A 14922-nucleotide genomic window follows, 5' to 3' on the forward strand; every position below is an offset into this window, starting at 1 on the left:
GTAATTTAAAGAAAACGCCGCTTTTACCAGGTGCTGTGTTAAAGAAAACGCAACAGTATAACTCAAGACTTTGTTACTATTAAGAATAGTATAAGAAATTTTACATTCAAATCAGTTACATTTTAATAAATAAAGATCGTTTAGAAAGGTACCCTAAGTTTTTAAATAATTTTTTTAATAACAATATCATGGCAGTATCTTAATGGGTTTACATTAAAATTATAGATATTTTTGAAGCAAAATATCTTAAAATTAAACAAAGAAACTGTAAAAGAACTGGTGTAACAACAATTTGAAACCTGATGAAAGAAAAGGTAGTTGCTTGTTTTTATTTTTAAAATTTATTAGACTATTGGCGTCACTATTTAATATTAGATGTAACAAAATTATATAAGGTATTTAATATTTTTGGCTGGGTGACTCTAACAATTCAGGCCGCTAGTTGGGAGTAAAGGGTTATTTTTAAAACAATTTGGTAGCTGTGTTTTTGCACAGTTTTTGGTAAAAGCGTTAAAAAAATTTACTTAAGATTATCTTAGACCGTAATTCACAATACCTTGCTACTTTTTGCTATAAGACTTTAACTTTATTATTAATTCAAATATCATAAATCATTTGCTACAATTTGACAGCATTTTAAAAGTTATAATATAGCATGAATGGAATACACCTCATAGCTGAACTATATATACCCAATAATGTTAAATAGAATACGGCTTTAGTAACGCTATGTGAAATTCAATAAAACTAAAAACAACGCAAAGTCTAAATTACCAAAACTATTCGGCCTTTGTGAAAAAAACTTTGTTGATTTCCGTTTTAGGATGTAACATTGAACTTCTGTAAGTCGACCTTTTATTCAAAGACAGTTCATTAGAGCCAGGTAGCATAACGAGGCTTTAAAATGGCGTTGATTGACGAAAAGCTGTCAGGTTTAAAGAAAATAAAATAACTTTTTTATAAATCTTAAATATTATATATGTAAATATTAAATATTAAGTCTTATAGAAATAAAGTTTAAAATATTGCTTGCGTTATTATGATTAATGGAATTTTTGATTTTATTAAATGTTTTATTTATATCATGGTGAAATTTGTTGATATATTTATCAATTTTCCGGATAAAAATACTTGTATTAATGTAATTTTTTTAAAATAGTAATGGCTTTACACATTATTCTATTTCAATTTATGTTTAGTATATATATATATATATAAATTTGGTTGGATTTTAAAAATGATGTATAGAATAGGGTCATGTATATTTGTAGCAGTATATTTAGATTTATATATTTTTATTGGTATTTTGTTTTTTGTATTATGTTTATTTTTTTATTCTTTTGGGTTTAAAAATTGTGTTTTACTTTTGAGTTTTCTAAAGTTACTTTAGTTACATATCTATAAGTTGAATTGGTTTGTTAAATTAATTGCTTAAACAAGTGAGTTTTTAGTTTAAGATTTAGTTTATACAATTATATTTATATTTGTTGGTACTAATTATTTTAATTGTTTTACGTTTTTAGTTTGTTTATTTTTTACCTGAATTAAGGATTGTTTATATTATAAATAAATAAATAACTTGAAGTCGAATTTAACAATACAGTTTTATTTTAATGGAATAAATATGTTTTTTACATTATATTATACAGTTTTTGCTGATTTTTTTCATTTATTTACTTTTAAAATTAATATTAATTATGTTAGCGAATTTTTAGACATTTTTGATTGTTAACTTTGTGTTAAGAACATTGTTAAAAAAAATGAAATATAACTTCTTGACGGATTAACTTTATAGGCTCAGATTTAATTTAAATTTATATTTTGTTTCAACTTAAACTTATGTGAAAGATTATAATCTTTTAAACATATTTGATTATCCAAAGATAAAACTTAACAAAGCAAAAGAACTTGATTTTGTTTTGCACTTTTTTTAAATTTGAAAAAAACTAAAAAAAAAATTAATTTGGCAATTTTTAAAATTTATTTTGTATAAGAGTTTGTAATAATATCACTTATTTGTCTATCTTAGCGAATTCCTATTTAATACGCATTTTATTTTGTAATATTTAAATTCCGCGCCATTTTGTTAATAAATTTTAAAATTAATTTCCTCGTCTTTACTAAGCCTACATTAGACACCACATTAAATCTTCTTAAACACGTGCTAATGTCGAAAATCTATTACTAAACATAACAACGTAACTTCATTGTTTAAATAAATTCGCTGGTCCGTAAATAATGTAGTTTTAAACCAGGTGATGTAGATTTTGATGGAAAAAAGTTTTAAATTTTTTAAGGAATTCATGTTTTGATAATGAGTTGTTAAAAAATTTTGGAAAATAATTTAACTTTTATTTTATTTCAAAAATGTAATTGCTTAAATCTTGTTTTACAATTTATTTTAAGCAAATCTTAATAATTGTTTATTGTTTTTTTTGCTGTAACATCAATTGCAGAATTATCTAAAAAAATGTAAAAAAAACATGAAATAAACATATCAAAATAATGGTTATTTTTAATTAAAAATAAATGCCGAGGTAATCAGAAATAAATTCAAAAATATTTTGTTTTAAATTTAAACAACAACATTTAACAGATTACATCATTGGCATTGCGTCGCTTTATAATACTTGGTCCCTATATCAAGTTGTTACAAAATATACAGAAAATACTCGTCGCAAAATACCGGTCCACCCAACTGTCGCGTCATATCTGCTAATAACCCAATTGAGAACCTAATTGTGATTACTGCCAGGCCTAGCTGTTGATTTAACCAGTACGCTGATACACAGAATTAATTCAATAAATGACGTTAGGTATGGGTATAAGTGCATAGAGTTTTGTAGCCTTTTTAAGGAAGCTTCGAGTCGAGCTGGTTTAAACCAACAAATGAAGTTTGAATGCACTCTAGAGCGGTGTGAGGCGGAAAAGAATTGGTTGGTTTTGTTGTCGTTGCTTCTGTGCCGGTATTTTTATCACTTGGTCTCTCTTTAACCGTTTGGGTTTAATCCATTTGTTTTTATCTGCTTGTGATGACCTCGCTGTAAGTTGGAAATTGATTGATGGGACTTGAATTTTTTTCACTAATTTCGAATAATTTTTAAGTAGAAAATAAATGATTTAAAACTTTTACAAATAAATTTATTTTACACCCTACAAACTACACAAAAATGTTTTTTAAAATTACTAAAAGTTATTTTTTGGACATCTTTTTACAAGGTTTTTTAAAGTTTCTTCCAGTCAAAAACGAGAACATTTTTATCGCTCAAAACGCGCCTAAAAGACATGCAATAAGAACCGCTGATAAGAATCGTTGATGTGTTGATTAACGTCCCCTATTTTTTACCCTTTTACCCCACACATGGGGCAATGATCACACAGAAACACCGCGCGTCTGGAAACCTAAAAAGTGCTTTCATATTTTTAGCTAAAATCTTTGAATGCTTTTGTTAAAGGTTTTTCAGGTTGATATTTTTGGTTGATTTGGGATTTAAAAAAAAAATGTTTTCCTCTGTTATTAGAATTAAATTTTATTGTTAAAATATAGATTACATTTTTTTGAGTTAATTAAAAAAAAACTTGCTTGTAAAATTAAATTTTTTATTTTTTTTATTTAAAAACCAACTGTTCTGATGCGGATTAGTGTTTGATATTAAAACAATGTTTTTCATATTTTTAGAGACATTTTAGGGTAATAAATAAACTTTATATTTTTAATACGATTTTCCATACGACCAAATTTTGATTCCTATATTTCAAACAACATTAAAAAATGATTCATAATTTTCAAATTCCAATTTGAACAAGAGTATATAGTGTTAAAGGCAACGAAGTGCATACAATAAGGTAGCAATTTACGAGGGAACTTCACGCCTTCGCCCTGTTATTAGATAATCCGAGACATTTACGGATTTGTTCTTTTTAGCGAGATTTCGAAAATGGCAATCTGCTGTGTAAAGTGCTTTGTTTCGCAAATGCTAGTTTAGCATAATCTTTGTAAATGTTATCTTTAAAGGAAATTGTGATTTAATATTTTTAACCTATTCAGGTATACTGCTTTATTGTTTGCTGAATTTTGAATAATATTTTACTTGATTCGAAATGCTTTTTTTAAATTGAATATTGGATTGTAATTCATATATACACCTCTTATTTTTAGTGATTAATTAAAATAAATTAAATTTTAGTTAAATTCCTTTTTTTGATGTAAAAAAGATTGACCTTTTTTCTCTCTAGAACTAGTTTATTGTCTTTTGTTTTAAAAATTGCGCGGTAAAAACGAAAATGAACAACAACATAGGCCATATGAGAAGTTTCATAAATAAAATATTATAAAACTAAAATATTAAGATCATAACAAAAACATTATGTTCTTCGTTGAAGAATTGTCAAAAATTAAATTTAAAAACATAAAAATATTTCAAGAGTATAATTTTTTCATTTTTAGATAAATAAAAAAACAGCCGAATTATGGTATTTGTTTTAAAGATATTGTTTATAAAAATACATAAATTTTGGTATGAGGTAGAGTCGTGTGTTTATAGTTTTCGTTTAAGATGGAATTGCTTTATGTATATACATGTATCGGTTGAGTGTACCATGTTAAAAGCCTTTGAAACCACGTCTTAAAATTTTCACAATAATAACACAACATTAGTCTGTTAAATTTCAAGAAAATTTTAAAGTAGAACGATATTTCATGAAGTCTAAAAATCGTTTAAAAAAGTCTTTAAAAAATTTAACAAAAAATCAAAATGGCTGACTAGTAAACAGTGAAAAGGCGAATTCATGTAAACAACATAACATCGTCTTACTATTTTCAGATAACAACAGACTTAATTTCAAAATATTCGTTTAAACAATAAAACAACAATTAAGTAGTACGCGCAACGTCGTCAAAAATAATAAAAAAAAAAAAAAATTTGGTGTCAAAACTTAAAAACACTGAAACTTAAATGTTGGCTATTTTGAAGTTTCCAATTTTTAAACAATTGTATGCAAATCTTAAATTACCAAAAAATGCATTTATGTCTAGTAATGGTATACTAGGCATTGTACATTACATAATAAACTTTAAAGTTTCTAAATAGTCGGAATGTACCGTTCAAATCCGCCATACCCACCAGCTGGTGACCTAATATAAGGATTGGCTGAAATGCCGTTGATTTGGGCGGGGGTTTGTAATGTGGTGAAGTCACTGGATAGCCCGCTTATCCCACTGTTTGTGACGTCATTGTAGTGGTGCAAGGGGTTAGCAAACGCCCCCGGGTAACCTGACTTAATCTGCAGACCTGAAAGCCTTTGGTTCCCGCCGATCGAGTACGGGCTACTCGATGTCGGGCAAGAATAGGCCTGAACGTTCATCGAGAGCGATCTCGGCGATGCGCCGTGAAATGAGTAAGGTGAGACCGCCGCGGCTGATGGCGATGCCGGGGTAGTGGTACTGGCCATACCTCGAGCTCCTGGAACTGTCATTGACGAGTAACCGCCCGGCGAACCAAGACCCTGACTCGCGTGATGATTTTCGTGCATGTGGCCGTTACCTTGAGCTATCGGTGCGTGGCGTTCCGATGCAATCGACCCCTCGTGTAGATTAGAATGAATCCCATCAGTCGGAACAGAGTGTTCAAGGTACAAACTATTATGCAAGTCACTACCCTCACCAGGCCTGTTTGTATGCCCAATAATATTTTCAATACTAAACATTCTCGGGTTACCTACTGACGGTGAATGTGATATAGGGCCCGGATAATGACCGAGCATTTGATGTGAAGGTGGTCCAGCTCCGACGGGGTGCATTAATGGTGGTAAATAATTGCCAGTCATTACTGTAGGCTGACCATAGTAGGCGTTAGATGATGGATGCTGTTGCCCATAAGCTTTTATCATATTAGTTGGCGTGAACGCACTCTGGTCTTGCATGTACGAATTTAACAACGCCTTCTCGGATTCGGATCGTTTAAACCGCTTTCTCCGCCTTAAAAATGATCCGTTGTCAAACATATCTTCCGCTGCCGGATCTAAAGTCCAGTAATTTCCCTTTCCGGGTTTTCCGGGCTCGCGCGGGAGCTTAATAAAGCAGTCGTTCAAGGTCAGGTTGTGCCGGATCGAGTTTTGCCATTTTTTGTTCTGTTCTCTGTAGAAAGGAAATCGCTCCATGATGAACTTGTAAATATGACCCAAGGTCAACTTGCGCTCTGGTGAACTTGCGATCGCCATGGATATCAGCGCGATGTAGCTGTATGGGGGCTTCCCCCGTTGTATTGGTCGTTTTCGTCTTCTGCCCGAACTAGTTGTTGTTATCACGTCAGGATCCGAAGATTTATTTGGATTGTCGTCCACGTTTTCTTTCTCGAGCTGCGTGTCGTCACAAGTATCATTCATGACGTCATCGTCGCACTGTGAATCACCCAAGTCTACGTCATCGCCGCTGCAATCGCTCATTTTCGACACGGAGACGTTCATGTCGTTCTCATCTCCCAACATATCGCTGCAGTCTAATTCGAGCTTGGCTGAATTTATTGGGGCGTGACTGCTGACGTCACCTTCATGACGTGGCCGAGTTACTGGAGGGTCGTTATACATAGGGTAACTCCCTCTTTCATTTGTGTTGTGGGGTTGTTGGTGGTCTGGGTAAACTACGTTTGGGTGACCTGGGGAGCTAGTAGTACTAGATGGGGCTGGTCGTACGTCACAAGAAGGGTTTGTGACGTTACGATTATCAGAAAGTGACGTCACGTGCGCAATACCAGGCGACGAAAATGATGACGTCACGTGTGGTTGGTGGGAATTACTCGAAAAATGGTTTTCCGGGTTCCTGGTTCGGTCGAAATTCGGATGGTTAGCAAAATGGGAGTTATGGTAACCATGGTAACCCATTGCGTCGGATCCCGGCGCGTTCTGGGTGCGCCTAGGGTGGTGAGAGGAACCGGGATGGATCCGGGAGTTATGTTGGTGAACACCTTGAACCTAACATACAAAATAAAAAATTAAAAAATATTAAAAATTAAAAAAATAAAATAAAATAAAAAAAAACACACAAAAAAAACAAAAAAAAACGACCTATGTTCTAGGAAATTACAATTCAGTTGATTTAAAAATAAAATTATAATCAATTATTACAATTAAGTAGGACAAAAAATATTTGCAAAATATTTTCCAAATTATTTTTTAGCAAAACACAAAAACATTCTGAACCGTGAAATTCGATCGGGGAAGTTCATTTCAATAAGTCTTAGGTGGTCTAACTAATTTCGTTTTTGATTTATTATCTAATATTTATAATAATTATTAAGGAATTTGTATAAAAAGATTAGTTTGGATAATTTTAATAAGAATAAATATTTGTTGATTTTTTGTTTTTTGATAGGTTTTTTGTTTTAATCTAATTTAAAAATGTAAAAATAAATTTAAAACTATAAATACATACAATAACATATTCTATAGAAAAATTACTTTAACCTTATACTATAAAGATAAAAAATTAATAAAATTTTTGGGTGATCATAATATTTAAAAAAAAATTAAAACTCTTACTCAACAAATTTTCTGTAAATGCGGACGTTACAATTTTTTTTCTAAATGTGGTTAAAATATTTTTTGTACTTAACTATTGAACCTTAATACCGAGTTTTAGGTTCTTTAATTCTAGTTAGATTTCATATTGATTTCAAAGGCTTTGTTTTCGTCAATGCAAGCTTAAGGCATTATTATATTGTAATTCGATTACACACAGGTTAATTTTACATAGGATTAACTATCCATCTAGTAAATATTAGTCTAATGTGGTTATAGAAATTGTACTCAGTTGTTGAATTATTGTTTTTCGATTAATTTTATAATGTGAAACTTTAATTTTTGTTTTTTATTTTCAAAATATATAAATTGTAGTTGTTTTTTAATATTTTGTTTTATTTAAAAAGTTTGTAAATGTAAAATATTATATAAATTAGTCAAACTTTGGTGATTGTTTAGACTATGTTTTAAAATAATAGAGAAGTTTTGATTTAAATGTTTGTGGTATAAAAACTGTAGAAAAAATTGTTAAAAAACTGTTAAAAATTGTAGAATATCTGTAATTTAAAAATTGTAAGAAAATTGTATAGTATCAAATTTTGGTTTGCTTTTCTTTTTAAATATACAGACCGCACGCGAATCAATTAACTGTGTTTGACAATACAATAAAGTGTACGAATCCTTTGCAAACATTAGATCACTATCTGACCATTCTTTAAGCAAACGTAAACCACAATTATCTTGTTGTTATCATCACAGACAACCTCGCTGATCCGTTCTGCAAATATGTTCGATTTATTTGTTTACGGGCGTTGGGGTTTTTATTTCAAAGATAAATGAACGTTTATAGCGCGTGACTGGGTAATCCTTACCTACTACTAGATAGACACGAGATACGAATTTAAGAATTGATTTAAATTTTGCCTTATTGGTTAAAGTAATAGGGGTTACAGTTTTTAATAAACCAATTACACAACTTTTAAAATTTTAGCCAATTTTGTTGTTTAAACATTTATTTTTTAATTGTTTAAAAAGGTTGTTTTTTATTCTTTGTAGCTTCAACTTAAATTTGATTTAAAATTGTGAAGACCGTTTGAATGTCGTTGTTACCTTTTGTTTTTTTGATGTTAATACGTTAAATAATTTTGATTTCTTAACGTCGATGCTTGGTAAATTAAAATTTGTAGACTGTTTTAATATTATGTTTTGATATAAACGGCGATGTCTTATTTACTATAACTATCTAGTTAAACTGAAAGTAAATATTCTTTCATAAAACGTGACATTTATAGAACGAGTTAACCAAAATACTAAATAACTTTCAAAATAAAAGTACTTTAATTAAATAATAAATAAAATAAATATTTCATTTACTTACCTCGTGAAAATAGGTTAACATTTTAAATCCAATATAGCATTAAATCGCTATAACTTTTAGATAGATTTTAACTTCTTTTTTAATCAAAATACCTTAATTTTGAAATCTTAATTCTAAAACATACGTTAGCGGCATTAATGTAATTATTAAATAAGGGATTTAGTTTTTAAAATTTTTTCTATGTACTGAAACTAGTTCTTTTTTTATTTAAAATTTTTAAAATTTAAAAAAAAAAATTTTTAATTTTTTTTAATTATATTTTAGTAATTTCGCTTTATGTTTAATTCTGAAAATAAATAATAAAATTTAATTAAATATTCTTTTTTACCTGCGGTTTATACAGTTGGCGTATTTGGTTTTAAAACTGTTAAAGTAGTTTTTAATCCTAAGCACTTATTTTAACTTTAACTTTTTTGCGCAAAAATAAAAATGGCGACCTTGACATTGTAAAAAAAAACTTTATTTTTTAAAAATCATTAAAAATATTATTTCCAATTTTAAAAGATGTCGCCAATGCCGTTAAATATTACATAGACACAACGGAAAGGTTTCGGTTATAAATATTGGAAAATATTTATAGTCGGCCATTTTTAATTTTTAGAACATACGAAACGGATTATTTTAAAAACACGAAAAATAATATAAGTATTAAACTCAAGTTTTATGTACTCTATTAAATTCTACTGCTTAGACAAATAGGAGCACTGTAGAAAATTTAACTATTTAAAAACTGCCTGAATGTGAAACTAAGTTTGCGTTAATCCCAAATACTTAAGTCTGACTTATCATTCTGCCAATCTATCTAAGATACTCAATAAATTTTCAACTTTGTTATAATACTGCTTTAACTTATGTGACGACGGATGAACAATTCCATTTGAAAATATCTACTCGTCTGACCGGCTCATAGCCTATGAGCTGTCCCCCGCTTACTACCGGGGACCTAGCAATAGTTTTAATGAATAATCGCCGTAAGATCATAGACTGGGGCAGACCGTTTCGCTCGACTGGAAATGTTTTGACGAATTTTTTCTCGGCCGCACGACGGCAACCAAGTAATTTTGATCCTTCTTTAGTTAACTTAACTCGTCTTTCTTGCTATCCTGTTCGAATAGTTTGCATTTGGGTTTAAAGTTCGAAACAAAAAGGATCTGTTTTGGCAAAACCTTTAGTTTTTTACGCCCTGCGTTGCTTGCTATGCAAACACGTCGCTTGTAGCTCAGCAACAAAACAATTTCTGTTGTTTTTTTACTTATGAAAACATATAGAGGTGTTGTATCAATTTTAATTTAATTTTATGATCTTTATTGTACATTGGGACCTGTTATTTATATAAGATATGTAAAGAAAAGTGTGTTTTGGTGTTTAGAGTGTTTAGAAACTGGTCAATTCACTTTATTAAAGTGCAGCATTACGCTTTAAATCAAATGAATAATATTCAGATTAACTTTTGTATTTACCTGTAGTGATTGTGGATCCATTTGCTTTGGCTCCGTCTCCAATTCTTGAAAATCTTGTTTCTTTCCGCTTTTTCCGTCTTGTACTTCATCCTTCAACTCCGCGCTTTGAGATAAAATTAAAGGCGGAAGCGAGATTCCGGGCAATGCCGCATTCCGGTTTTCCAACTCCTCGTACGTGGCCGGCGCTTGGTTGTTCTCAAGTTTTACTCCGTTATCTCTACCCTGGTCAAAATTAACCGGAGCAAAAGTCTGGGAGCTATACGGTACCGGGTTCGACGAACTACCAAGACTTAGGAATTGGTTGATTGGCGAACTTCTAGTTTTTGTGTAATCATACGGGGAAAACGAGTAGGGTAAACTTGAAACAAAAGGTTGCAATGTATTTGAGATCTGGTTAGTTACATATGGGTTTGTAAAAGTCTGGTACGTAACACCGGTAAAAGCTGAAGGCTGAGTCGGGTACGAATCATTCCAACTTCTCGACATTGAAATACTGGGCACGTTGGAAAACTTGTCCCGATTCTGCGGTGAAGATTGGTTGCTTATTTCGATGTTTGATAGGTTTTCAGCGCCAGTATGCCCGCTGCTGTTTGTCGGGGAGATGTGACCAATGGTTTGGGGCATTTTTACCGTGTCCATATCCTGTAATGTTCCGTTATTTGACGCCACACTATAACCTTCAAAACTATACCGCGGCAGAAGACCTAAAGAGACAACATTTTAATAAAGCTCACCAGACGCCATTTTATCATTTTAAAAAAGGCTTAACTTAACAAGTTTGTTAATTACCTATATCCAGTGAAGAATCATCTAATAAAGTTCTTTCGTTTATAGCGTTATCACCCCTTTTATATTGGTTATAGATCTGCGAGTCTGGGTTACTTTTTACCCCTACTAACTCCGTCATGTGGGGCGCACATTTAAACTCTACGTCGTTGTCCATTATTACGGCCTGAAGAAGACCCTTGTTTGGGGCCGTGGACCCTGATCCACCCCCTAAATGTAGAGGAACATTGCGGATTGATGGCGAATCCATAATTTTGTTTAAAATTAAATTAAAAAATATCCTGAAAAAAATTAAAATTTAAATATAACAAATAATTCTCATCCAACACATAATTTAATATTTAAAACATTTCTGATTTTTATTTCAAAATTTCATCGCTTATTAAATTTAAATAAAAACCTTTTGTGCGCAAAACTACGACCCGAATTGAATCACGAATTTTATGGAAAGCGAATTTTTTTTTGTGATTCCTGGATCGGGTAGCGACACACGAAGGTTGTCGTCGTCATTGTTACATCACAATAGAAAATACTTTCGGTAAATAATGGATAAAAATGAGAACCCAACGGCTGACAGACCGACATCGAAAAAAAATTTTTTTTTTATTTTTTGACAAATTTTACAAAAAATTTTTTTTTAATATATTTAAATTTAAATATAATTAAATTAAAAAACACAAAATAAGCAAAAAAATAGACAAGTTTTATATGTTTAATAAAAATAAAAAAAGGTTTAAAATAGTACTTTTTCTTTTATTAAAAATTTAAACAAAAAAATGCTGAATTTTTGCGCTAATGTTATTTCTATCCCCTAATAATCGCGATATTATCGACAACTAATATGTTGTTATTCACTCTGTTTTAACAATATACCTGTTCTCTAAAGGCTCTGAAATCACAAGCTCACAGTAGCTCTGTATAAAATTAATGTTGCCTCGCTTCGTTGTAGAATAAAATTTCGAAGTGGAGTGGTCCTTCAAATCAAATTCTTGTTATTATTTCGCCTACCTGACGATCTGCGAACCTTTTGCTTTAGTATATTAAGGTGGACTGGGAATATCACGCTTAGAGGTCCCTTAAACGCTTAAATATCGATTGAGATAATGACTATAAATGGTTAGAGTAAAATATGTAAAAATTTGTCATTTTTTTAACAGTGTTTTTGTCATTGATTAATATTAATTCGAGATGTTGTCAAAAATAATTTTTTTTGAAAATTACAAATCTGGTCAAATAAAAAATTGTTGAACGAATCAGGTCACGTGACTTTCGACCGAAGTTCGAGATCGTGCACGTGACCTAAAACGTTAAAAATTCGTTTTCCATAAATCAGTGAATTTCTATTCAGTGAAAATAAGAATAGGTTGGCACTTATCGTGGTGGGTTAACTATGACTTGGCCGTATTGTAATATGTCGCTAATATGCTAAAAATCGGCTTCTTCCGCTTATGACGTCACAAAACAACATCTGAGGAGTCGCGGTAATAGCGACCCAGGATCGACGAAACGATCTCTTTGTGTCGTGGTCCGAACAAAAGCGTTCTCGTTTTTATTTGTCCTCAGATTTAAATCCGAACAAAAACGAAATCTAAAAATTGACACAAAAGCGCAAAAATTCCTGATGCGATAAAGTGTCACGTGATCTGTGTATTGCTATTTCGATAACGGAACCGTTTTTAAATTTAATTTAAATTTATGTCGACGTTTGAATTTCGGTATTTTTTTTTTTTTTTTATTAAAATGTCACAAAATTTAAAAACCTAATTTTTAAAATGATTAAGCAAAAAATAACTTTAGGTATTAAAGTTTTATTAACATAATAAATTTTATATTTTTTGTGTAAAAAAGTATGTAAATTTAGTCATTTTTCTGGTAAAAATGTCCTAGGTACCAGCAAAAGAAAGCTACATTTATTTCATATTCATATACCATAGTTTACATAAAGATATGTTATGACTGAACCAAATACAACATGTGTACTTTACTGACCTGTGTACAAAAACACTTTCGGATTACCTCAAAATAAATGTGTTTGATTATACACAACCTTACAATCACAAATCTTTATAAGGGCCAGCAATAAAAATATTATGTATCGACAATGCACCAATATCAACTACCAAAATAAGCTTGTGTATGCAGCACTATAGGAAATGGTATAAAGGCCTTAGTTAGGTTGGGACACACGTCCAAGGGCCGTTGTGTATACAACACTTTCAGCTAAATGTTACTACAGACATTGCCTTATAATCAAACAGTTTACCTTGTGCCTTTGTCATAGGTGTGTATACAATATTATATAATGCACTTCTAAGATTACAACTGTGTTATTAAAGCAGTTAACCCAACAAACAACATGTGCTGTAGAATAGTCAATGAATCTACTACACCAACACTTTCAGATTCAATAAAAACACAAAATTTGATACAAACCAACTGCAAAAACAACTTATTGGGATATTCATAGCAGTGTGAAAAAAAAAATTCCCACAGATACTTTATTTAAGAGTAAATGTGCTAAATCAGTAACCAATGTAAATAAACGCTCGCTCTTAGGTTTGTTAAAAATTAAAGCCTAATTTGTTTGGATGCATGTCATTTAACCTATTTACTCAGTTACAGCCTGTCAGCATGCTTGTTTAGGTTGTTTAAAGGGCATCAAATACAAGACAGATGACTCAACAAAAAAGTTTAAATCTTAATAAAACTGTAGCAGATTAATTTTACATACTTAAATCTTTATATAAATAAAGACTTATGTTATTTTGTATTTACAAAATTGTGCAACTGTTTTATTGTAAGACAGTAGGCTTTATATTTGGACCAACAGTTAAGTTAACAGGGTTTACTTTAATATAAACAAGTTAAAATCCTATCCACGTGCGGTATAATATCTTATAATACGTCTACACCTATCATAATCCTACAGCAAAGCAAAAATTGCTGAGTAACTTAAGATTTTTCCGATCTGTAGTTTTTAACAAAGGGGTTGTTTAGGCGATTGTATCACTTTAAACCTGGTATTATCGGTTTGACTTTAAGTACCAGGTGCTGATTTTCAAAAGTTAAAGCCCAGGCCGCTAAACCCATTTTTAAAAGTTTTTGTTTATGTTAAGTTTGCATTTGTATTTTGTTAACTTAGCTAGTTAAAAATTAAATTTTTTATATTAGTTTTTATATTTTCATAATTAAACATTATTTATTTTTACAGAAACTTGAAATTCTGATTTGGCGTACTTTCTAAAATGCCTTTGTCAACCCAATGAAGCTAAAAAGCAAATTTCCAAAACAAACTGTACAAAATCCGCTAAAATATTGAAGGTAAATACACAAATTTTTATAATTACAATTGTTTAAAGCTGGAAAAGTTGAATTTTGTTCTGAGTTGGGTATGGGATTAAAAGTTAGGCCGACGGGGCCCTAATCACAATATTAACGATGCATGACCCCGCGCGAGATCAAAATACGGTTTCCTACAGCAGGTTGTCAGTGAGTGAAGCCTCTAATTTCATGTTATCTGCTTGGACATCTTTTGAGAAGTAGGAATCCCTTTGAACGCGATAAGGTAACGCCGGGTATCTTTGGCGAGAAAAAATCTGAAGTGGCGCTTGTACCGTTCGGGTAGAACCTAAAAATCGTGGTTTAATTTTCGCAGCAACGTGGCATCAAAAATTATTACTGTATTATTAAAAGCATTTACCCGAATTTTTAATGCAAATTTTAATATGTTTTAAATGCTACTACAAAACAAAAGTCACTTAATAATAAATTCAGCCTTTTTTA

General features: G+C 30.8%; 1 protein-coding gene across 1 annotated transcript; it reads right to left on the bottom strand.

Annotated features, from left to right (window-relative positions):
* Positions 1-4237: 4237 nt before the first annotated feature.
* Positions 4238-11335, bottom strand: LOC145744818 (uncharacterized). The gene is made up of 3 exons (XM_082562768.1): positions 11143-11335; positions 10354-11057; positions 4238-6969 (listed from the first exon to the last, which is right to left on the bottom strand). The coding sequence occupies exons 1-3, from the start codon at positions 11294-11296 to the stop codon at positions 5083-5085; spliced, it is 2745 nt and encodes a 914-aa protein (XP_082418894.1). The 5' UTR covers positions 11297-11335; the 3' UTR covers positions 4238-5082.
* Positions 11336-14922: the final 3587 nt, after the last annotated feature.

The sequence above is a fragment of the Corella eumyota genome, chromosome 3 (assembly GCF_963082875.1).
Source record: "Corella eumyota chromosome 3, kaCorEumy4.1, whole genome shotgun sequence".
Lineage (NCBI taxonomy): Eukaryota > Metazoa > Chordata > Ascidiacea > Phlebobranchia > Corellidae > Corella > Corella eumyota.

Coding starts and splice junctions, on each gene's coding strand:
- LOC145744818 (XM_082562768.1), bottom strand. CDS start 11,296: ATGGACAACGACGTAGAGTTTAAATGTGCGCCCCACATGACGGAGTTA. Junction 11,058..11,142: donor TGATTCTTCACTGGATATAG/GTAATTAACAAA, acceptor TTGTCTCTTTAG/GTCTTCTGCCGCGGTATAGT. Junction 6,970..10,353: donor TGGATCCACAATCACTACAG/GTAAATACAAAA, acceptor TTTGTATGTTAG/GTTCAAGGTGTTCACCAACA.